Source organism: Miscanthus floridulus, chromosome 13 (assembly GCF_019320115.1).
Source record: "Miscanthus floridulus cultivar M001 chromosome 13, ASM1932011v1, whole genome shotgun sequence".
Lineage (NCBI taxonomy): Eukaryota > Viridiplantae > Streptophyta > Magnoliopsida > Poales > Poaceae > Miscanthus > Miscanthus floridulus.
Genome location: NC_089592.1, coordinates 66,398,639 through 66,423,021, shown reverse-complemented (window position 1 = coordinate 66,423,021; position 24,383 = coordinate 66,398,639). Strand labels below are relative to the sequence as shown.

The following is a 24,383-nucleotide window of genomic DNA, read 5'->3' as shown; positions in this document are numbered from 1 at the left end:
TGCGTATACTGTAGCTGTTCATTTGGATTTTGGATTTTGATTGTATGAAACTTACTGTGTACCCTACTGACGGTATTAATTAAAAATAAAAAAAACTAGAGCCATAATCAATCTAGACTTCTAGAGTCTAGACTAGATTCTGTGCACAACTTTTGTTTTAGAAAAAAAAAAGTGGAGTGAAATGGGTCTGATAGTAATTTTGCGAAGCCCATTCTTTATAACGGCAAATAGCCAATTCTCCTCTTGAACAAGGCCAGGCCCAGCAAGGAACGGGTATACGACTGGGTCGCTTTGACTTGCGTAGGACACTCCCGACTCACTGGTCCTGGGGCTTCCGCAACCGCCGCGTCGTGCCGTCGCTGCCCTGCTGCCCAAGCCTCTGGAGGTTCTAGCGGAGCCGGCTCAGTCTCGCGGCACCGCCGCGGCCTCCAGCTGTCTATGGACGGCGAGGAGGCGCCCCTGGGCGCGCTCAACCTGGCCGAGTACGCCCCCGCCGGCGCCCGCACCGTCGACTGCTACAGGCGCATCCGCAAGATCGGCGAGGGCACCTACGGGTAAGCGAGCTGAACCGAAATCCCCTCGGCGGCACGCACGCTGGCCGGGCTAGAATTTCCCTTGCATTTTGGTCTGTTCAGCCTGAATCGTTCGCCGCGCGCTGCAATTGCAGTAGATGTTGAGTGGCCGTGGGATGGGATCGTACGGCCGGCGGCGGAGTGATGATGATCCGTTTGGTCCGTGGTTGCACGATTCATGGCGTACTTGGAGGCAATTGTCGGCGGAGACTTTGTGTAGGCCATCGCTTGTTGGTGGAGCTACTGTGCTTTTGTTGTTTCGTCCTAGATGCCATCAGTTATTGGGCATCATTAAAGCTTTACTCAATAGTTAGTTGCTTAGGGTTCCTTCGGTAGTGTTGGATAATATAGGTAGGTATTTCTGTCAGAATGCCTGAATTGTTAGGCAGGCGTATACATTAAGTTCTGATGTATAGCAACCAATGTTTTTGAGGCGTCGCCTAAGCGTCGCCTAGGCGTCGCCTAGGCGACAAGGCGTGGCAGAGGTGCTGGGCGTCGGGGGCGCCACAACCTGCAATGGTATGGCGTCCGCCTAATCGTATTAGGCGTCGCCCAGGTGTAGAAAGGCGTCGGGCGGACGCCAACAGCCGCGCCGCGGATGCCGTATGCCTACTCGTGGGGGAAGGGCGCCAAAAGACCGCGGCCCTGCAGGAAATCGTCCGCGCGCCCGCGCGAAAAGCAACAGACGCGGGAAATCGAGCACGCGGCCGCCCAGATAGGACCTACGCGCGGGAAATCGACCGCGCGCCGCGAGTGCGGGCGAGGGGAGAGGAAGAGAGAAGGCGGTGGGCTTACCTCGAGCTCCGCTTGGCTGCTCCTCTGCTCCAGTCCACCGGCCGTCCGCCCCTGCCGCGGAGGCAGCCGTGCATCGCACGTCGCTGCTTGCCACTGCCTCTGCCTCTGCCTCCGTCCGCACCTCCGTCGACTCTGCCTCCGTCTGCCCCGTCCGCAGTCTCCAGTCCGCCGGCCGTCCGCAGTCTCCAGTCCGCCGGCCGTCCGCAGTCTCCAGTCCGCCGGCCGTCCGCAGTCGGCAGCTGCTTCTCCGCTTGGCCGTCCGCCCCTGCCGTGGAGCCTGTCGGGCCCTTCCACCTGGCCGTCCGCCCCTGCATCTCCGCTTGACTGCGCCTCCGTCGGGCTCTTCCGCCTGGTATGTCCCCCGCCTCCACTCTGCTCCCTGCTTGTCTGCTCTGCTTGTCTGTTGTCTGCTCTGCTTCTCCCCCGCCTCCACTCGTGCTCCTCTGCTGTCTGCTCTGAAGTCTGAACCTGCTCTGCCTCCTCGTGCTCTGCTCTGAACCTGCAATGATATTGTTATAGCTGTCTGCTGTCTGCTCTGCTCTGAACCTGCTCTGCCTCCGCCTGGTATAACTGATGCTTTGAACTACTAGAAGGGTGATTTATAGTCCAATGTTGATGAATTTTTGTTGTGACTGCTTTTGCTTAGCCTGAAACAGCTCTCTATCTTGATTATCATGGTTTTAATTTTTTGCTTCCATGTTGCTTTGAACTACTGAACTGATAGCCTGAAACAGCTCTCTATCTTGAATTTTTTTGCTTTGAACTACTGAACTGATAGCCTGAAACATTCAGTGTGCAAGCTGTGACCAGTCTGAAAATGGCTGCTTCCATGTTGCTTCCATGTGTGCAAACTGAATGACAGTGTGAAAACTGAATGCTGCACTACATAAGGCTCTTGCTTTCTTTTATGTAGCATCCAGCAACATGGCAAGCACAGTTGAAGTACCTGAGTATGATCCCAAGACTGATCCAGCAAGGAAAGCAAAGTCCAATGATCCAGGCTGGAAATATGGCTACTGGCAGGACCCTGCTAGGAGAGACTGGGTGACATGTATCCTGTGTGGACATGAGGGTTCAGGAGGCATAAAGAGGTTCAAGCAACATTTGGCTGGTGGATATGGAGATATTATCCTTTGTCCAAAAGTTAGCACTGAAATCAGGAAAGAGATGGAAGCTTACTTGCAAAAGAAGAGAAGAAGGCCTTTGTACTTGGATGGTATTGAGGAGGATGGGGAACCAGAAGATGAAATTGTGGAGGTAGCAGCTGCAGATGTACAAGCAGCAGCAGCAAATGCCACACCAAAAGTGGCTGCAAAAAAACCAAGTTCTGGGACAGCCGCTAAGAAAAGGCATGCTATCTTCCAATTCAAGGCTTCAACAGCTAGCAGTGTCAATTCTACACCAAAGACACCAAAGACCAATGCAACAAAGTCAGTTGTTGGTATGCTTAGAAGAACACCTGAACAGATAGTAGATCAAAGGCGTGCAAAGGACTTTCAGCCCACCATTGAGTCCAGCACAAAGACTAAGGAGGAGAAGCAATATGTGGATATGCAATGGGCACTGTGGTTCATGGAGTGTGGTGTAGCCTTTAATGCAGCAAATTCAAGGCAATTTGAAATTGCTTGTGAGGCAACAGCCCAATAGGCAGGCCATTGAGTATGAAGAGCAACGTGGAGAAGCCTTCTCAAACAAAATGGCAAAGGAAAGCTATGACAAAATGAATCCTCGTAAGTGCTGTTTATCTCAGCTTGTAAATTTCAGCAACTTAATTGCATTCCAAACACCTAATATGTGTTGTCCTTTTCATCCAGTTGATTGGTGGCGTTCTTATGGTGGCCGAGCCATTGAACTACAAAGACTTGCTAAGCGTATAGTTAGTCTTTGTGCTTCATCCTCAGGATGTGAGAGATGTTGGAGTACCTTCAGTCATGTGAGTATCCTTGTGACTAACAGTTTATATTTAGATGCATACAATCTGATTTTTTGTTTTGCTTCCCATCTGATTTTTTTGTAGATGCATACAAAGAAAAGGAATAGGCTGCTGCACAAGAGATTGAATGATATTGTCTTTGTTTCATACAATCGGAAGATGAGAACAAGGTTTCAGCTTAGGCGTGAGAAGGCAGGCAAGAAATATGACCCCTTGGTCATTGAGGAGTTCGATTGGGACAATGAATGGGCTGATTCATTGCATGTGCCTGTTCCGGGTGCTCGAGGGTCTGATGCTGTTGATGACCTCACATGGCAGCATGTTGATGAAGCCATCGGTGCATCACAAGCGCTGCAGGGTCGTAACCTTCCTCGGAGAGCTGCTGCTCCTGTTCAGTATTATAGACGCTCCAGAAATGTTCCTGCTGCTGCTGCTGCTGAAGATGGCGAAGAGGAAGACGAAGTTGAAGACCCACATGATGATGCAGAAGTGAGCGAGTGTGAAGAAGCTGGCAATGTTCCTGCTACTGATCAAGACGACGCTGCTGATCTTGATGAGTTTGATGATGGATTTTGAGTGCTGAAACAGAGATTTGCACTCAGCCCTTTTGTGTCCTACACCCTTGTCCTGCACTCATGTTGTATGGCTTTGGTGTAGTTGACTAGTAATTAGAATGCTTTAGAGTCCAGTACTTCAGACTTTCAGTCTCTAAGTTTGTGGACTATTAGAGACAAACTATGATGTCATTTGTCATGCTCATGCATGAACTAATGCACTAAGCCACTAATGCTTGCTAATTTGTTGTATTGCCTCTTGTGTATTGTTTCTTATTTAATTCTCAGCAGCTGGTAACAATGTAACATGTTCATTTACATTTCTTCATGTCATAGATTGCTGAATTTTGGAATTGTCATGTAGTATGCTTCAAGGGGGATGGATGCTACATGGGAGAAGAGCTTTTGGAAAGGGAAGAAAGGAACCTGGGCTCCAGAATTGGGAACAAACCAGGTATGTATGTGCTGCACTTACTATATAAAACTCTAGCTTACGGCGCCTTACAACGTGTGTATGGCGTCGCCTAGGCGTCCGCCATAAACGCCTAGGCGTTGTGAAGGGGGTCGGGCGCCGCGCCTCGCCGCGGCGCCTCAAAAACATTGATAGCAACCATGGAAACTCTATCTATGTATATAATGCAGATAGGTAATGTCCTTTTATTTTAATCTGATCTGATGAAAGGGGGAAAATCCCACAACATCTGGTACTAACCTGATTATATGCATTTTACCAGGAATTTCACTTATTTATGCTTACAACTTTGCTCTGTTGCATCAGCTTTCATCTTTTTGGACATCCTGAGTCCTAACAGTGCCGTTTGTCCTAGATGCCGTCAGTTATTGGGCATCATTAAAGCTATAATCATTTAGTTAGTTGCTTAGGGTTCCTTTGGTAGTGTTGGACAATATAGGTAGGTAGGTAGAATGCCTGAATTGTTAGGCATACATTAAGTTCTGAAGTATAGCAATCATGAAACCTTTATCTATGTATATACTGCAGCTAGGTAATGTCCTTTTATTTTAATCTGATGAAAGGGAGAAAATCCCATAACATCTGGTACTAACCTGATTATATGCATTTTACCAGTATTTATGCTTATAACTTTGCTCTGTTGCGTCAGCTTTTTATCTTTTTGGACATCCTGAGTCCTAATAGTGCCGTTTTCTGTAGAAAGCTTTTTTTTTTTAAGCTTTTATCTGTAGAAAGCATATTTCTGGAATTCATATCTCGATATGTTGGAGCACATTAGGTCAGCAAAAAGATTTTCACCAAGTAGATAATCTGATAATCAAGATATGTTGTCACATTCCCCTGTTCAGCCAATGCTTTTATAGAAGAAAGGTTATGATGAAGAGTTTCAGACACTAGAGCCCTATCTTATGAGATCTAGCTTTCATGCAACTCCATGTGGATAGCTCAGTATAGGATTTTGTGTGTATAGAAAAATGATGTTTTATGTGTATGAGTAGTAGTTCATGTTAAGGATCAGGAGCCAGTATGTTCTTATGTTTTCGATTCTCCCCCTTCACTTGGCCATTCTTTTGCTTTTTACTGGAACTAGAGTCAAATCTAGAGCTTGCTCCTTTTGCCAAAAGAAAGAAAATTTTTACGTTTAAAAGTATATATCATTGTTTATCCTATAATTTATAGCCTTGAACCTCTTTATTCTGGAAATATAATTTAAGCATATGCACTCAAAATGTAAGGTTTTGCAAGATATTATTTTGCTTTCAGTTGGTAACATAGTGTTTGAATCTTGCGTTTTTCTTTTCTTTCTGTTTTGACTATTGTAAAATACTCCCTCTGAGAGGGTCTGATACTCTGATTGTATTCAGTGGAACGTAAATAAAATAGCGCCGACCTTTTATTCTGTTTCTAAAATGGTTAATAGGGACAAGTACTTCCATTGCAAATTTGATTATGTACTGTGCAACATGCAAGGTGTATGAAGATGCAAAAGATCAAACCTCTTGAGAAAAATTGTGGCATTCTTGTAGAATCAATAGAACCATTCGGTATAGTCTTTCTCACTGACAATAATTTATAGTCCTTTCTGAACCCCTACTTTTACTGAATCAGTGGACTATATCACTATAATGGTCTTCCATTATGTCTTAAGATCTTTGAAATAACCTGCTAAACAAGGCTCTTTGAAATAACAACGGTTAAATTTTCAGTCTTGTTGTTCTTTCTTGTCCTTAGGATTATTTCATCATAAGAAAATGGAATAAAGGAGATCTCCTGCCATATTTTCATTAGTGTTATTTCCTTGCCATCTACATTGAACTGCCAGGGCATTTTACTACTACATGAATATCTATGGTCTATCTAACCGCCTAATTTGTCACTGTCGTGTCTTTTCCTACAAATCTCAGCGAGGTATTTGAAGCTGTGGATATTATTACTGGGGAAAGAGCAGCACTTAAGAAAATAAAACTGGATGATGGCAAAGAAGGGGTAAGCTTTATGATCTCAGCAAAGTTAATAATACTCAAGCACATTGTTTTGTGCGCGTTATAGACCCCTCTGAACTGTTCAGTACCTCTGTAGTTTCCACGCCAAATTTTGCGTGAGATTAAACTATTAAAAAAGCTGGACCATGAGAACATCATCAGATTGAAAGAGATTGTAGTATCTCCTGGTAACAAATGTTCATCTAGTCATTTCTAGATATATAATAGAGTGCATTAGTACAATGACATTGCTTAACCATTTATTTAAAAAATTTCTCAGGTTCTGCACATGGAACAGGCGGATCAGGTATAGTATCACTCAGTTCTCTTTTGTTTGATTGCTTATATTCTTCACTAATGTAGTTCATGCTGATGGATTTAATATTTTCCCTGTTAATTGATTTTTACCTGCATATAATTTTATCCTGTGGACTGTGCAGATGATCACATCTATAGGGGAGATATCTACATGGTGTTTGAATACATGGACCATGATTTGAAGAAAGTATTGCACCATAGTGCCCCATCCCAAGTCAAGGTACTCAAGTGTACCCCTTCCATCCATAAATCTTGGGCACATTTCTCTTCACATTTTTTCTAGCAAACTAAGGCATTGTTTGCTTCCCTATGCATGTTTTTTTGTTGATTTTTGTCAGTAGTGCGAAGGGCGGGCCTGGTGCAAGCGGTAGAGTCTTACCGCCTGTGACCGGAAGGTCCCGGGTTCGAGTCGCAGTCTCCTCGCATTGCACAGGCGAGGGTAAGGCTTGCCACTGACACCCTTCCCCAGACCCCGCACAGAGCGGGAGCTCTCTGCACTGGGTACGCCCTTTTGTCAGTAGTGCCTCTGTTAACTCTAAGTTTGCTGCATGTCATTAGCAATGTTGGTTGCTGCGTTAGCCACTAGTAATCACATATGAATGTATGATGCTGCTTCATGGTCCATTTCCAGGGGTGGAACCAGTATTTGGGCATCACAAGGGTCATATCATATCACATATGCTTATACTGATTTTGGCTAGAACATAGATAACAAGCAAATGAGCGCATGTTTTTCATGTTTGCAATACAAAGAAAGTTATCTGTCCTAAATACCCCAAAACATAGCAGAACATAACAAGAAAGCATATGTCACATTAGGATCTTCAGCAGCATGGGAGCTTGAAACAGTTAATTCAGTAGCTTGATCATTTGTCACATTATGATTTTCAGCAGAATGGGGGCTTGAAACAACTGGCTTATAAAGCTACAAACGGTCTTCAACCTCCTGTTCATCTTGGCTAAACAATGAATCAAGTGATCAACTAAAGACAATAAAAAGAATTCTAAATTAAAGAGAAAAAAGGGATATATATAATTTAGTTAGCCCTAGCCCCACCCGAAGTATGAAGCATACCTTCTGGAGTACTCCTACATGAATTCACAGCCCTAGTGCTGCATCCCACTGTTCACGGCAGCACACGCTGCCCTGACGAGTGGAGCGTAGGCACGTGAGCGGGGGTGAGACGAAGGAGAGGAAGTTGAAGCCTCGCAGTCAAACGAAGTGGTGTGGAACAGCACAAATAGTTCTGCCTGGCTTGGTTGGGCTTATTCTCAATCCTCCATGGATGCGCCACAAATGTCAAGAAAACAGTAATAACATTATTGGAAACAAAGATTGATGTACCTATTGGCGACTTAGATGTCATCCCTAGTATCCATGGACAAGGGTGAAAAACAAGAAGCAACCCGTTGGCTTTGGTGAGATGTCATCCCAGACTCCATGGAATCTGAGATGACTAAGATGAAGCCCTCATGAGCGATGGCGAGGTCGTCCCTGATTGCATGGACGGTGGTGAAGGCTGCAAAGCTTATGGGCTTATGCTGATGCACCAGTACCAGTGACCTCCTATATTTGTTATTTTGTTCTCATCCATGCATAAGTGGCAGGAATCTAATTTCTCATCCAAAACGGCATTGTGCGGCCTCTAATTTTCCATTCAAATTTTCATTATGTGCCAGTTGGGATCAAATTTTCAGAAAAAAAAACTGTTGGGGCAGGGCATAGCCTAGCTTGAGTTACCAGATCCCTTGCGGATGCCTTGACGTATTGTTATGTGCCTGTGCACTAAACATGCATGCAAGTGCCGATAAATTGATTAGGCGGTGGCATGCCATGAAATAATGCATTTTACTTAAGGATTTGACTTGGGGAAATAAGTCATTTTGAGTGAATCCTTGATTTAGGCGCTGAAGAGAAGCAGACCAAAGAATTACTGAAAAATTATGAATTAACAGTGAGATATGTCATTAATCATTAGTGTGTTTCTTAAAATGACCAGTTATTGATGCAAATTTTCATTTCTTCAGGTTTATATGGGGCAGCTGCTAAAAGGATTGCAGTACTGCCATGTCAACAATGTACTTCATCGGGATATCAAAGGTTTTCGCTTTTTTAGATTTAACTTGAAACTTTGCATCTCTGGCCATTTGTGCCTTCGACCCCATTTTCTCTGACTATGTTTTGATCTCATATTTGCCTGTTTATTGAATTGTTTGTAGGTGCTAATCTTCTAATAACTGGTGGTAAGTTGTTAAAACTCGCAGATTTTGGCCTTGCAAGGCTGTTCACGAGAGATGGAACTTTAACAAATCATGTCATCACTTTATGGTACCGGTAAGTGGAATGGGGAAAATAACATCATAACACATTTGTTTGGGCCAAAAACCTTTTTACCCCTTATACTAACACAACTTTTTCCATGAATATGTGCTGATGTGGACATAATTACAACTGTTCATAGACCCCCTGAGTTGCTTCTTGGTGCCACAAGTTATGCTGAACCTGTGGATATTTGGTCTGTTGGTTGCATATTTGCGGAATTTTTACTTAAGAAACCATTATTCCCTGGCAGAACCGAGGTATGATGCATACACTTCTCTCCTTTGTGCTCTTGCTCCTGGTGCTATTTTTCCTACAATAAGTGAATTATTATTTACATGAAATTTGGTATTGTGAACATTGAACATGATGAGTTTTTGTGTTGTAAACGAGGAATATCACGCGGGATTAGATTGATTGATTGTCAAGTAAAGGATACATGTGTATTTACCACAGGGTGTGCCAGAGCTAGAGGCTGCAGTAACCCTAGGTGCATGGGCCTTAGGCCAACCATGGCATAAACCTAACCAGCCCACTAACAGCCTGTCTAACAGGCATGATGCACAAATACATCAATTCGTGCGTATTTATCTATTTTATTACTGTTATATGATCCATTGATTCCTGTCTGTCTTACTTTGTTCTATTATGCATTTTTCTGTTACACTGTCATTTTGTTAGATTTACATATCTATGCTGTATATTTTCCCACTATTGTAAGGGGTTTACTGCATATTGTACAAAACCTTGTCTTCCCCTTTGGGGACTGCAATACAATGTAAGTTTGCATTTCCTAACATGGTTACAAAGCTAGGTTTAGGTTCGAAATCCATTCACATGGTAACAAATTTTGATGCTCGTACTTGCACCATTAAAGACACACTCATTCCGGTGCTTCCAAATCTCCCAGGCCACCAGGGTAATGAGTGGATTAAGCCCTTTTTCATCTCCTTAGGCACATCCTTGATTGCCTGGTACCACCAACTTGAAAATTTGCTAGTAGAAACCGGACTGATGGAGCTCAATCCAATCTCTGAAGAATAATAAACCAGACCTGTCTAGCGAAGATGCAAGAGATCAACAAATGCTGGATGGACTCTCCTGCCTGATCACAAAGAGGACAGGCTGGTGGATGAGGGAGTCCTGTTTTTGCTAGACGATCACCAGTCCAGCATCTATTGTTGATTGCAGGCCAAATGAAGAACTTGCAATGTTGAGGAGCCCAGCTCTTCCAAATTCTTTTCTATGGAGCAAAGCGAATGGAGCCAATAAAGTAAGCATTGTAGGTTGATTTGCTAGAATAATTACCAGACCTGGTGAGCTTCCATCAGTGCTGATCTTCAACCCCCTCTTGCAGCAACATATTATCAACCAAATCCCATAGCAAGAGGTACTCTCTCAGGACCAGGACAGAGAGTGTATCTTTAATATCTGAGACCCTAAGGCGGGTCTCCAAAGCCTGCGCAACCGTGTGCTGTTTTATGACTCTCTTAGGAATTGTTTTGAAAAGATTAGGTGCCAGCTGCCCAGCTCAGACACTGTATTTTCTCACAGCCACCTATCGGACCAGAACAAGATGCTTTCCCCATTACCAACTACGGATTCCACCGCAACCTTGAAAAGAGCTTGAGCATTTTGAGGGATTTGAATAGGTAATCCAACCCAAGACGAGAACTGTCTGTCTTGTCAAGCCAAAGCCACCTAATGCGGAGAGGCCAACCTAAATACTCCAGATCATGAATACCAAGCCCTCCATATTAGTGGCATTTTGACTCGATTCCAGGAAACCAGACAGTTTCAACCATTCGCTTTTTCTTGAACAAGTCAATTTTCTCTTGATTACTCAAGTCCATAGATGCATGTAGATGCATCTATTCATCTCTTATGACAAGATTATTTCCAACAAATAGCACATCTTTGAAAGAGGGATTTTATTTCTTTAGACTATCAGAGTTCAGTACTTTTTTTAAGACCACCTTTAAACAAATGTGGATGTTAGTAACTTAGTATTATGGTTTCATGTGTTATATTTTACTGTCAATTAGTATCTTGAACTTATTGAATTGATCTGTTGTATTTTTCTTACTTTTCCCAGTTTGTCCAATGCGTATGCCCCCCAAGTAGGCCATGATGAGAGTGCTAAGCGTTTTTTCTAGGAAGATTTAGATCGCTTGGTTAGAGTTGTCCCTAGCAACGAGAAGCTCTTTATAGGAGGTGGTCTTAATGGCCATGTAGGTACATCAAGTGCAGGTTTCGAGGCGGTTCATGGGGGTTTCGGATATGGTAGTAGGAACTAGGAGGGAGAGGAAGTCTTAGACTTCGCTATAGCTTTTGATCTGATGATAGCTAACACTTTCTTTCGTAAGAGACAGTCCCATTTAGTGACCTTTAGTAACGGCCAGTACTCTAGTCAAATCAACTTTGTCCTTACAAGGAGGGATAAACGAACATGCGTGGATTGTAAGGTGATACCTGGAGAATGTGTGGTCGCTCAACACAAGCTAGTGGTGGTTGACTTCCGCTTTCTGGTGCAAGCTCGTGGGAACAAACAAGCTAGGGTTGCTAGAACGAAGTGGTGGAAATTAGAAGGGAAGGCATCAAAGGTCTTTAAGGAAAAGGTCACTGAAGAGGACCCTTGGAAGGATGAAGGCGATGCAAACAGCATGTGGGAGAAGATGGCAACATGCGTTCGGAAGGTTGCTTCAGAGGTGCTTGGAGTGATCAAAGGGAGCGGATGCGACTCGAAAGACACTGGGTGGTGGAATAAAGATGTGCAAAAGGCTATTAAGAAAAATGAGTGCTATAAGCGCTTGTATCATGATAGGTGTGCAGACAACATAGAGAAGTACAAGGTGGCAAAGAAAACTACAAAACGAGCGGTGAGTGAGGCAAAGGGGCGGGCCTATGAGGATATTTACCAACGTTTGAGTACGAAGGAAAGAGAGAAGAACATTTATAGGGTGGTTAAGGCTCGCGATAGGAAGACAAGGGACTTCAACCAAGTTAAGTGCATAAAGGATGAGAGGGAGCAACTCTTGTTGAAGGAGGATGAGATCAGACATAGATGGCAAGAGTATTTTGATAAATTGTTCAATGGTGAGAACGAGAACACCACCGTTCAGCTGGACGACTCGTTTGATGACATTCAAGAATCGGAGGTCAGAGAAGCCTTGAAAAGGATGAAAGGGGGCAAAGCGATGGGCCCTGATGGTATCCTAGTCAAGGTGTGGAGACGTCTCGGGGATATAGCTATAGTATGGCTAATCAAGATGTTCAACAATGTCTTTCGATCGAACAAGATGACTGAGGAGTGGAGAAGAAGCATATTGGTATAAAACTACAAGAACAAGGGAGATATCCAAAGTTGTACTAATTATCGGGAAATTAAGTTGATGAGCCACACTATGAAGCTATGGGAGAGAGTCATCGAGCAACGCTTGCGAGGAACGACGTAGATATCAACAAACCAATTTGGTTTCATGCCCAGAAGGTCAATCACAGAAGCAATCTTCTTAATAAGACAAGTTATGGAGCGGTTTAGAGAGCAGAAGAAGGACCTCCACATGGTTTTCATTGACTTGGAGAAGACTTATGACACGATACCAAGAAATGTTATGTGGTGGGCTTTGGACAAACATAAAGTCCCATCAAAGGACATGTACAACAATGTTGTGACTAGTGTTCGAACAAACGATGGTAACACAGATTACTTCCCGATTAAAATTGGACTTCATCAAAGGTCGGCCTTAAGCCCGTATCTCTTTGCCTTGGTAATGGATGAGGTTACTAGGAACATACAAGGGGATATCCCTTGGTGTATGTTGTTCGTTGATGATGTAGTGTTAGTGGACGAAAGGCAGGCGAGAGTAAATAGGAAACTAGAGTTGTGGCGGCAGACCCTTGAGTCTAAAGGTTTTAGATTGAGCAGAACTAAAACCGAATATATGAGATGCGACTTTGGCGGAGCTGCACAGAAGGAGGGAGATGTGAGTTTGGAAGGTCAAGTAGTGCCTACAGAGGAATGGAGATATTGATGCGGACGTTAGCCATAGAATCAAAGTAGGGTGGATCAAGTGACGACAAACTTCTGGCATTCTCTATGACAAGTGGGTACCATAAAAGCTAAAAGGCAAGTTTTATAGAACGGCGATTAGACTGGCTATGTTGTATGGAACAGAATGTTGGCGTACAAAGATTCGACATGTTCAACAACTGAGTGTTGCAGAAATGTGTACGTTGCGATGGATTTGTGGTCACACAAGAATGGACCGAGTTCGGAACGATGATATACGTGGTCGCCTAGGGGTAACACCAATTGAAGAAACGTTTGTCCAACATCGGTTGAGGTGGTTTGGCCATATACAAAGGAGACCTCCAGAGGCACCAGTGCATTGTGGAGTCCTAAGCCAAGCTAATAATATGAGGAGAGGTAGAGGAAGATCGAAATTGACATGGGGGAGGCAATAAAAAGATATTTGAAAGCTTGAGATATACCTAGAGATCTATGTTTGAATGGGAGTGCTTGGAAAGCAGCTATTGAAATGCCTGAACCGTGACTTGGGGCTCTTGGTGGGTTTCAACTCTAACCTACACCAACTTGCTTGGGACTGAAAGGCTATGTTGTTGTTGTTGTCGCAGTTTGTTCAGTGATTTTTGTTTGTGTTGGATATCCTAGTAATAAAACACGCTAATGGCTATTTTCATGTTTCCACTTATAGTCAGCTCCTATAACTCTTTACTCATGAGCATGGCAACACGTCTTTACAATATTTCCTCGAATATAGATGAGTAGTTTCAGATTATTGACATCATTCAACTTTTCTTATTTTGTTATGTTTATGCTTGAAACCTTGACAGAAGCTTGTGTTTTGTTTTAGCAAGAGCAGTTATCAAAAATATTTGAACTGTGTGGATCTCCAAACGAGGAAAACTGGCCAGGTGTTTCCAAGCTACCATTGTATAAGACTATGACTATCAGTCCTGAGACTCCTACTAAACGAAGCCTGAGAGATATGTTGCAAAAGTAATCCGCTGACTATATTTCTTACATGTAGGTATTTAGTGTGGTTACTAATTTTTTTTATGTTTGAATTTAATATGTCAAAAAATTCTTTTCAGCTTTGACTGTCATGCTGTTGAATTAATTGAACGAATGTTGATCCTTAATCCTTCACAGGTATGTTGCTCTTATGTTTCACACGTCTATCTTTCAACAATTGCTTTGTTATCTGAGAATTGATTTGAGGCATGCTGACTAATGCAAACTCCATATCAGCATATTCATGGCTAGTGTTTTTTTAGGTGGGTCAATGGACCTGCTATACGCATCTCAACTAATTTGAAAAATGTTGGAAATGGTCTAATAATTGGTGTCTGTCTTTGTTTGCAGAGGATTTCTGCACAAGATGCTCTTGGTGCGGCATACTTCATCAACTAAACTCATATGGGGGGAAAGAAGTATAGATTCGCTGTTCTCTGCGACTAAGTTTTGTTTACCTTGTCAGAATGGGTCTGGGGATCTCATTGGTGTAAGTACTACCTGAAGACTGAAGTCTTGTTTCTCCTGCTGACATTGGATTAGGACTAGCAAGCAGTTTAACTTTGTCTGTTCTAGCTTTAAATATAATATATATATAGATGTGTTGTACATTATTATTCATGGCAAACTGTATTTGATTATTCATTAATAACAAGTAGTGATTCTTCGTATATTTTCATGACAGTGTTTCATATCTACCTCCAAACTATTTAACGTAATGCAAATCAGTCCCAGCATGCTAGTTGCTTCAACAGCTGAGGCATAAATGGAGAATCAATTGATCATATATGATTTCTGCACAATGCCACTGTTAGTAATAAAGTAAACACGAACAGTTATTTGAATGATATGCATTCATATTGTTGGCCTCAGTCTCTTGTATGCTTAGCATACAATGGATAGCTATGATCTATACATGTATATCTGCAGTAAGGCTGTCTGAAAGCACATGACATATTTTTACCCTCCCATTTGGTTAACAAAAATTGTTTCTAATTACCCTCTGCTGTATACTATGTACATTTACATATTGTGAAGAGGATCAGTTTGCTTCTATGCAAAATCTGTGATTTTTTTTATCTGTATCTTCTAGTACTAAAGAAATCAGGAGTACTTCTATTTTCCATCAGAAGTACTCCTTGTGGAAATCAAAGCGGGTTCCCGTTTTGTGGCTCATGTCAAGTGACAGTTTCTTCAGTTCCTTGGCAAGTGTAGGTCTCCCACAGTAAAATACCCCTGCATGCATAATAAACTCTCATGATCAGAATGACGAACACTTGATCGATGCTGAATAGTTTTTTCATGCCTTTCAGTGCCCGCTTTCTCAAGTGGTCGGACCCTTCCCCGGACCCTGCGCAAGCGGGAGCTTCGTGCACTTGGGCTGCCCCTTTTTTTCCAGTGTGCTGAGAAAAAAAAAATGAATACACTCGGGGCAAAATATTACCGACTGTAGAATTTGGGTGCTTGGACGCTATTCTTGTAAATACTTCTTTCCAGTTAGGTCTTGCAAAATGTGTCCTGACCTGAAACATGACTACAATTAATACTATGTTCAAAAGCAATCATGTTCATCAACATTCCCCCGATTATTATTCAGCCAATTCATGATACTCTGTTTACTGAACCAAAGTGTGTTTACCCTTGTGCCTGACACTATGTCTACACCATGCTTGGCGTGGTTCAAGGCCTGCACCATCGACAGCAGGGTCGTCCTTGCATCTCGCTCCTCATACACGCTTGTCAGATAGTTGTGCAGCTCAATGACACCCTGGTTAAACCATCAAGAAGACAGGAACCCCATCGTCATGAGTACATTAACATCATCTCCAAGGAAAAACAGCATACAGAATGGCAGAGGCATCACCTTCTTGTCCATTTCAGCGACCTCATTCATCACCCCCTTGAACCACTCGAATGATCCAGGCTCCCTTGTGACCCAGTAGAAGTGTGCGCAGCTTGTTCGGTATGCCCGCCTCTTGTTGCTGCTGCTCGCCGTTAACGCGCTCAAGCTGTTGGCGCTGTCCTCGGACCGGCTGGTCTCCATTGCCAGGTCCTGAAAGGTTCAGACGAAGTGATCGTCAGTGTCAGGCAAGCAAGAAGCGTGTCAGCTGAAAAATGGATGCTACAAATGACGATACCATCAGCTCATCAGCCAGCTTGATGTTGTTCAGAAGATCTCTCAGGATGCTGATGAAAGGCGTTGCGCCGATCCCAAGGCCGACAAGGAGCAGCACGTCGTAGTTCCTGAAATCCTGCGCTGGGGCGCCGTAGGGGCCATCGACCAGTAACCTTGGCGGACTGCATCAGAGCCCAAAGGAGGCAAGGCATTGCTCAGTTTCATATTGATCAGGGAGCTCTCAAACAGGGGAGCAGACATGGCGTGGAGAATGCATGCATGGGAAGAACCTCTTGTGCTCCACCGCGCCTAGCTCCCCGAAGGCAGCCCTTCGGGGCACGCAAGGCGTGAAGTAGTTCTCGACGAAGATGCGCTTGAGTTCCTGTGTCCAGTCACCCCTGGTCTGGATGTGGACGCTGATGTAGTCGTCTCCAGGAGCTGAAGTGATGGAGAAAGGATGCCTGCCAGCCATGCGAAGAAGCATCCGAGATGAGTGTAACAAAAAGAAGCAAGGGTGATCGAACAAGTAGATAGACAAATGAAGAGCCAGTCATACCACTCAAATGGGGAGATTGTTGGACACTGGAGGAATATGTACTGCCCACTTCTGTAGCGGAATCCGTAGGGTTTCGACATGGTTATGGTCAAGACGTTCCCCGGTAGAAGGCACACCTGAGTGAACCAGATTGCAGTAAGAACATACACTTTCCATCTCTTCCTATTTCCAACCGTCAGGTATTTGTACCTCCCTCCTTTTTTTTAGTATATATATATATATATATATATATATATATATATATATATATATATATATTTCTTATGACAAGCTAATTTGTTCATTTTTAAACTAATTGGCTTATCCTAAACATCATATATTTTCTCTTTTTTTAAGGAAAAAAAAAGCAGCAGTAGAAAACCCCAAGCCATTTTCTTTGTTTAGATCATTCTTTTTGTGAGTATCGGGGCGTGTTTGTTTGGAGACCAAAGCTTGCCATGCCAAAAGTCAGTCATGCCATAGTTTTTTCGACAATTGTTTGGTTTCCTGCCACATCTATGGCATGCCAAACTTTCTTATCACCCTGCCCCATATGTCATAGACTCATTTTCGTGCCAAACCTTGCCACAAGTGTGGCTTCGATTTTACTCGCCACACTTTCTGTGGCAGCCACACTTTGTCGAAGGTTAGGCGTGGCAAGTTTTGGTCGCCAGCCAAACAGACCCTAGTTTAGTCTTGAAATGACCCTATTACATATCCTAGTGCCAACATGACCTAGCACCATATCCTCATCATACTGGCCACATGCCAGAATCCTTTATGCCCGTTCTCCCAACGGCAACGATGGTTTCGACAATTTGCAAGAGCAAGAGTGCAAGACACAATTGACCAAGCCACGCCCGTTTGTCTTTTCGACCAACTGACCATGATGATATAATGTGATAGTTTGTTGTCACTTATCAGCGAGGGTGCCGACTGATGCTTCTCATCCAGATTATGAGACAGATATATGCAGGGGCAAGAGGCTAGACTATGATATATATATGCCTGGGTGATACCTGCTGTCGAAACTTCAGATAATGAGATGTTTAGATGTGGTCTAGGATGTTAAGTTACCTTGAGAATCTTGACTGCGTGAGCCTTGGATCGGAAGGCCCGTAGCGTCCGTTCCCCGACGTAGAGCACCAGTGGCACAGAAATGTACATCCATGTCTGCATCACCGAAGAGATCACACTGTCAGCATCAAGTTTTTTTTTCGTCTGATCTGTTGCTGGTGCCGTTCCATTAAAGAGAGAATGAAGAGGTTTGGTGCAGTGCAGATAACTCAAAAACACTTGGCAGAATGTCTCAGCATATATAGCATCAGGATTATCTGATTGTCGTCGACAGGCCAAGTGAAGACCATCTTACTTAAACTGCATGCAGATAGAAACATGGCTGGAAAAAAAAAGGCAGCAACAGGAAGCAGTGCTTATACGTTATACAGTACTAACGTTTTATATTATAGTACAACATTGGTTCAGGTTCCAAGTTAAATACAAATTAATCTGAACTGGACCAAGACCAATACATATCAAACCACTGTCATGTTTGGCAGCTGTCAGATTCCCTTGTGTTTGATCTGTTTCTTGCAATGGGCTGAAAAATGGCAGTTGTAGAGTGGTGAGTGCAAAAGTTTGTATTCTTGCGGACATCGGTGACACCTTCACAACGAAGCCCCCTGCAGCTTGGTTACCGTTGATTCCTTGTCCAGCCAACATGTGGCAACAGACGAAAAACAAATCAAGATTCATCAGAATTTTGCAAAGGACCAGAAACAGGTATTTACAAAATAGAGGCCGCTGCTCTCCAACAGTGGTCCTGAAAAGGAGGTTTATTTATCACAAAACGGATTAGGCTTGGCGCTAAAAAAGGTCCCAAACTCCCAAGGGGTGTCTGTCGTGTGACTTGTGAGCCTGTCCCTGTGGTGATGTGGAGGATTCGATCCCCATCCGGCCAGTTGCTGAGACGTGTACGCATGAAACGACATGGCAATGCTCTCCCTGCTCTGGGCTGGGGACTGGGACCGATGGAGAGCTGGCCTGGCTGGCGACATGGATCTTTTCCTGTCATGATATTATTCATTCATGGGAGAGCGTTCGTACGGTACGGGTGCAGGCGGCCATGACTACGAACACGAGAGAGCTTACGGCTAAAGCCTTTAAGCTGCCCGTGTCCACTGATGCGAACGTGCTTGATTGACAGGTACGCTTTGTTAATGCTATGCAGATACGCTTGGGGCTCCGTCTTGTCTTGACCTCAACGGACCACCAACCAAGCAGGCACTGCCTGATGATGCCTGTGAGACCTGACCCTGACCCTGACCCTCCCAACATGCATGCATGAGCGATTGATCGAGCATGGCTGCGACCTGCGATCCAAACATGTTGCCCCCTCCTTTCGGCGGCAAGAGTTTGGCTACTAGCATCCATGCATGCGTGGCTGCAATGATCCAGGACGCCTATGACTGACTAAAGTTTTGGCCTATATATACATGCATTTAGATCCACCACACGCTTACGGCCAAAATTTGGCATGACAGATTAGAGCGCAAACCAAACAGATTAGAGCGCCAAGCCTGCAAAGCCGAGACCCCTGCCCCCCTAAGAGCAAGGCTAACAATACAGCAACAGTGCTGCATGATGTATGAATCCTCCACGTCAGCATATAGCCTACCTACAGGCTACGGTCCTTTACTGTACTTGATCTAAGCTCCTCCAAACTATCTTTTATGTCGCAAGTCATAAGCCCGCTCTGCAAAGCTTATCAAATTGTCTCCCGTCCCGTATATGTGGGGTTGGAGCACATTGATCTCTAGGTCTTGGGAAGGAAAACTGTCTCAAACAGGCTAGCGCATGCAATGTGGTGTGGCCTACCTTATTTTCTTCATCTCTAATTAATGTCCATGACCCTACGTACGAGTACTCCATTACTGTACAAATGGCCATGCTGCATATTTGCATGCCTGCCTGCCTTGTGACAGTTTGATCTTTCTCAACTCTGGCTTAGCTCGACCAGTCCTTAGCTTCATTCTCATCAGCTACATTTTATATCTCCTTCTTATATCTAAAAAAACATTTTATATTTCCTTGTCCGTGGTGCCCAGTGCCCATCATCAACATGACAGCCGCGAAGGCGACGCATGCAAATTAACGGATCAAAGCGAAAGAATCGCAGCGACAGAAAGTGTATGTGCACATCTATCATAGATCTTTCCTCAATGCAAGGACCGAATCAGGACAAAAATGTGAGCCTGTAACGATCGAGAGAGCAGCAAGCTAGAATATTAAACACACTAATGAATAAGAATAACCACTGCTAGCTGCTGCTCGATCATGGATTAGGATTAGGAGTAGGAGTAGTGATTGATTGATATAGTTACGTACCGTCCTCTGGTACCACTTGTCGACGAGGAACATGAACCAGCCGTGGACGAGCAGCAGGAGGTAGACGACGATGAGCAGGTGGTGCGAGTACCAGAAGGCGTTGAAGCCGGCGAGGTGGGCGAGCGGCCACCACCGGCGGGCGCCCCTGCTGTCCGCCGCCTTGTTGGCGCGGTCCGCCGCCTCCCGTTTCCGGAACGGCCTGGTGGCGAGGGTGAAGGAGACGGCCATGAGCATGACCATGACGATCCCCGTGACGCCCTCGGCCCCCGCGAGGAGCGCCCGGTAGCTGGGCTTGTCCCGCCCGAAGAAGCGCGCCACCAGCCGGTACTCCTCGGGCCCCGACGCGATCAGCCGCGGGAAGTCGCACGCCAGGTGGTTCCCCGCGTGCAGGCAGATCCCCACCGCGATCGCCAAAGCGATGATCTGCCATTGCCCATTGCATTGCATGCATGCCATCATATATATGGTTAATTCATTTTGATTGATTATTAATTCATCATATACACTCCCTTCGTTCCAAATTATAAGTTATTTTAACTTTTTTGAGAGTGAAAACATATCAAGTTTGACCAAAATTATAGAAAAAATTACAAAGATTTATGACATCAAATATGTATATTATGAAAATATAATTAATGAAAGATCTAATGAAACTTATTTGTATCATAATTGTTATTATTTTATTATATAAATTGGGTTAAACTTTAGATGTTTTAACTCTCCAAAAAAAATTAAAATAACTTATAATTTAGAACAGAAGAAGTATATCACAGGTTACAAAAACAGTATTTAGGCCCCCCGTTGAGCTTAAAAAAGGTATATCACAGGTTAAAAACACTAAAACCATCTCAATCAATACAAATTTCTTTCAAAAAAACATCATCAAGTAATTAATGATGACCAGGTGGTGATAGCACACCTTAAATATTAATGCTTGATAAGGCATTGCACTGGCTAGCTAATTGCATCATCAAGCAAGCAAGCAAGCAATCAAAGTCGTTACCAAGTGTCAAACGCGAAATAAATCGTTGGGACCCGGGGTATCTGATTCTCTATGCTTTCAGCTGTCTAATAATCGTATTAGGTTCATGTGTCGCAGACTTCGTTAGTGACAACTGGATTGAAATAAGGTGAACGCACGTGTTCAATATTTATAAATTGCAAAATCAGCCTTAACCTTTGGCATTATTGGAGCATTCGCCGGACCAGATCATAAAAGTTTTACTGTTTGCACGGCCGAACACAACGTGGATCAACGCTTAGCTTACATTTCAACACGTTTTCTGTCAAGACAAGACTCAAGGGGGGGTGCGCATGGCCCCCACCTGGCAGGGGAAAACCTGTCGGTCCGAAAGGCCAAAAAGTCGTGCGGCAAAGCCGTACGAGATCCAAGCCCACATGGCCCCACGCGGCAGCGGCCCAATGATTGACCGCGCGACGCAAAACACGACGGACGCCGGCGCCTCGCCGCCGACGGCGACCGACCACCCTCCGCCAGTCGCCGCGGTAAGTACAGGACTTCGAACTTACGAGTACTTTTATTTTTGTATTACCTTGTGGAAGGCGATGCTGTCGTCGAAGGGGACGAAGAATCGCGCCCAGGTGGAGCGGAGCCACGTCAGCGTGTTGCGGCAGACCGGGAGCAGCACGAGCGCCATGTTGAGCTTGAGCGTCTCGGCCGCGCCCTTGGCCGTGGGGAGGCAGTACCCCATCACCCGGAACGCCGCCAACCGCCGGTACTGCACGAACCGCCACGCGAACAGCGACGCCATGGCCACGAGCCACAGCGCCACCACCCACGCGCGCCGCCAGCTCTCCGCCGCAGCCACGCGCGCCCGCGCCGCCGCGCGACGCGGGCTCCACCGCCGCCGCTGCAGCTGCCACCGCGACGGCTGCGGCTGCGGCGGCTGCTGCCCACCAGCACACGCGCCCGCGCCCGCGCCCGCGCTCAGGCCTTGGCTCCACTGCGCCGCGCTGCCGCTGCTCATCGGCCGGCTGTAGGTCATGTACGCGTCGCGCTGCAGGAGCAGCGCCTCCAGCTGCCACAGCTGCGTGCGTGCGTACGTGGTCAAGGCCAGCCAGTCAACAAAAGTACACTAGCTATTGACAAGTAGATGTGGTGTATTTGTACGCATGTATCCGGACCTCTATGTAGCCGAGATTCTCCGGATCGAGCTCCTCCATGATCAGGGACGCGTACTCCTCAGCCTGCTCCTTGAGCTTCGACAGCTTGTTCGCCGACGCGCTCAGAACGATCAGCTGGGGGGAAAAAATGAAAACTTTTAGTTAGGCTGATCACACGCTGGAGGTCAAACCTAAGTACCTACCCGCACAGTGAAACTCCATGCATAACTAACCCGATTGGGGGCTGGTTTGGATGCGTTTGTATTGATCTAAGTGGATTGGAATGGAATCGAACTAAATTACATTTCATTTTATTTCAACACATGTGGATTGAGGTTGATACACGTGCATCAAACGAGGCCTGAAGTGATACTTACATCAATACAGGTGTTACCGAGACATGTTACTTTCAATCACTCCTGTATTACTAATTCGGTAACTGAGTTGACTAATAATTGATCAAGTGGGCTTCGCTCAACTTGATTTGATTACCTCTTGCACTTCTTCCCTCGTGATCCTACCGTCCACGTTGGCGTCCACCCTGAATTGAAATGGATTAGTTTCAGGCCAAGAACAGAGCACAACACCAGTTGCGACAGAAAAAACAGAGGAAGAAATCAGTGCAGGATTGTGGTGGGGGTGTGTCTGCGCACATGTCGAAGAAGATTTGGAGGCGCGCGTCGAAGCTCTGGTCGGAGATTTGCAGCCAGAACTCGTAGAGCTCGTCCTTGCTGATCCGCTCCAGGTTCTGGCGCCGCCGCCGCGCCAGCGCGTCGAAGATGCCCACCGCGAACTCCTTGGAGTCCACCATCCCTGCAACGCCAATGCCGTCAGCCCGTCGTGGTGGTGGGGGGCGCGCGCGTGATCGCATCGCGTTCATGGCTAGTTTGGACGAACGAACGAACGCACGTCACGTACCGATGCAGTCGCCGAAGTCGTCGCGGGCGAGGAGGCCGTCGGTGGCGAGCGCGTTGAAGCGCTCCTCCACGGCGCGCCAGAGCGCGGCGGCACCGTCGGCGTCGGTGGTGGTGCGGCTGATGAACCGGAGGCCCTTGAGCGCGCGCCTGGCCCCGGACCGCGACCGGTTCAGGAGGCGCGCCTGGACGCGGCGCTGCTCGCGGGCCGCCAGCGCCGCCTCACGCACCACCTGCTGGTCGGAGGACGCCGCGGCCTCGGCCGCGGGCGGCGGGGGACGGCGCGGCGACGGCGACCGCAGCCACGCGAACTTCCTGCGGATCCGCGACGACGTCGACGAGCACCGGCTCAGGCTCCGCGGGCCGTCCGGCGTGTGCTGCGCCTGCGCCTGCGCCGCCGCCGCCGCCCCCGCGCCGGGCAGCGACGACGTGGTGGGCGTCCCGTACAGCACCGCGGTGGTGGGCGTGACGCTGCGCACCACCATGGACTCCTCGTCCAGCTCCAGCATCACCTCCACGAGGTCGCTCTGGTCCGCGAGGAACGCCGGCAGCATTCCCCCGGCGCCGACGCCTACCGCGGCGGACGTGGAGGCGACGTACTCGTCGCTGTGCGCCGTGATGAAGGACTCATTGTCCGACACGTCGGTCTGGTCGTCGGCGAGGTAGTCCGCGATGCGCCGGCGCCAGGTCCGCCGCCCGCTCCCTGACGACGACCCCCGCGACGGCGCCCACATGGCCGTCCCGCCCCTAGGCTTCTTGGCACCCCTTCCCTTGCGGCGTGTGCATATCCCCGCGGCCAGGAAGGCTGGAACTGGAGCGCCGCTCTGCGTGCTTGGGCTCACCCTGCTGCTGCTCAGGTGATCAGCTTGCTTGTCCTCACTGAACAGCTGTGGCCGGGCCAGGCGGCAGGCAGGGCGATGTATCTGCTCGGCCGCCTGGCGTTCGGTGCCACTACCGGTGGTTGGGATTCGTCGGCCTGGGCATTTTTTAACTGCAAACCCCAAATCGAACCGAACAAAGTGTCGGTTTTTTCGGTTTTCAGTTTGCAGTTCGGTTTCTAGTTTTGCACTGTTCGGTGTTCGGCTTCGGCTTCGGTTTTATACTCAAACCGAACCGATTAACCGAACAAACCGTTGTACATCTCCGTGGCCAGAAAGCAGAGCGCACACACACGCTCCGTCGCTCCCTAGACCCCAGCCCACCATGGCCCATCAGGGCATCAAGCCATCCTGGCGAATCCAGAATCCCCAACCCCCCATCCGGCCATCCTGAGCAGAGGCAGTCAGGCAAAGGCGACTAGGACAGTGCCCAACGTGGCGGCGG

At 46.3% G+C, this 24,383-nt stretch overlaps 2 protein-coding genes across 5 annotated transcripts; one reads left to right on the top strand and one right to left on the bottom strand.

Moving 5' to 3' along the window:
• Positions 1-284: 284 nt before the first annotated feature.
• On the top strand, positions 285-15,428 carry LOC136499113 (cyclin-dependent kinase C-3-like). 4 transcript variants are annotated; one of them, XR_010769904.1, is made up of 13 exons: positions 285-554; positions 4,219-4,308; positions 6,231-6,312; positions 6,406-6,496; positions 6,589-6,615; positions 6,749-6,846; positions 8,655-8,727; positions 8,847-8,961; positions 9,089-9,206; positions 13,824-13,969; positions 14,065-14,122; positions 14,336-14,474; positions 15,298-15,428. XR_010769904.1 is itself a non-coding variant. In XM_066494813.1 (13 exons), exons 3-13 carry the CDS (start codon positions 4,220-4,222, stop codon positions 14,381-14,383), a joined length of 945 nt encoding a protein of 314 aa, XP_066350910.1. In that variant the 5' UTR covers positions 421-554; positions 668-1,719; position 4,219; the 3' UTR covers positions 14,384-14,598. The 4 variants fall into 4 exon arrangements, 3 of the variants coding, with proteins under 3 accessions (XP_066350908.1, XP_066350909.1, XP_066350910.1); XM_066494813.1 differs by lacking the exon at positions 15,298-15,428 and adding an exon at positions 668-1,719 and having other exon boundaries at positions 421-554; positions 14,336-14,598; XM_066494811.1 differs by lacking the exon at positions 15,298-15,428 and having other exon boundaries at positions 14,336-14,598.
• Positions 14,821-24,004, bottom strand: LOC136499112 (respiratory burst oxidase homolog protein E-like). Its single transcript, XM_066494810.1, has 14 exons — positions 23,065-24,004; positions 22,800-22,959; positions 22,639-22,687; positions 22,168-22,281; positions 21,576-22,070; positions 20,023-20,445; positions 17,713-17,808; positions 16,657-16,772; positions 16,391-16,561; positions 16,123-16,282; positions 15,849-16,037; positions 15,624-15,752; positions 15,429-15,507; positions 14,821-15,220 (listed from the first exon to the last, which is right to left on the bottom strand). The coding sequence occupies exons 1-14, from the start codon at positions 23,792-23,794 to the stop codon at positions 15,111-15,113; spliced, it is 3,021 nt and encodes a 1,006-aa protein (XP_066350907.1). The 5' UTR covers positions 23,795-24,004; the 3' UTR covers positions 14,821-15,110.
• Positions 24,005-24,383: the final 379 nt, after the last annotated feature.

What these genes read in the sequence shown, in the direction of transcription:
- LOC136499113 (XM_066494811.1), top strand. Translation starts at nt 439, where the DNA reads ATGGACGGCGAGGAGGCGCCCCTGGGCGCGCTCAACCTGGCCGAGTAC. An exon ending in CAGAATTGGGAACAAACCAG is followed by an intron (nt 4,309 to 6,230) that starts GTATGTATGTGC and finishes TACAAATCTCAG; the next exon opens with CGAGGTATTTGAAGCTGTGG. An exon ending in AGAGATTGTAGTATCTCCTG is followed by an intron (nt 6,497 to 6,588) that starts GTAACAAATGTT and finishes AAAATTTCTCAG; the next exon opens with GTTCTGCACATGGAACAGGC.
- LOC136499112 (XM_066494810.1), bottom strand. Translation starts at nt 23,794, where the DNA reads ATGTGGGCGCCGTCGCGGGGGTCGTCGTCAGGGAGCGGGCGGCGGACC. An exon ending in ACAAGTGGTACCAGAGGACG is followed by an intron (nt 17,809 to 20,022) that starts GTACGTAACTAT and finishes TCGGTGATGCAG; the next exon opens with ACATGGATGTACATTTCTGT. An exon ending in ACGCAGTCAAGATTCTCAAG is followed by an intron (nt 16,773 to 17,712) that starts GTAACTTAACAT and finishes TGGTTCACTCAG; the next exon opens with GTGTGCCTTCTACCGGGGAA.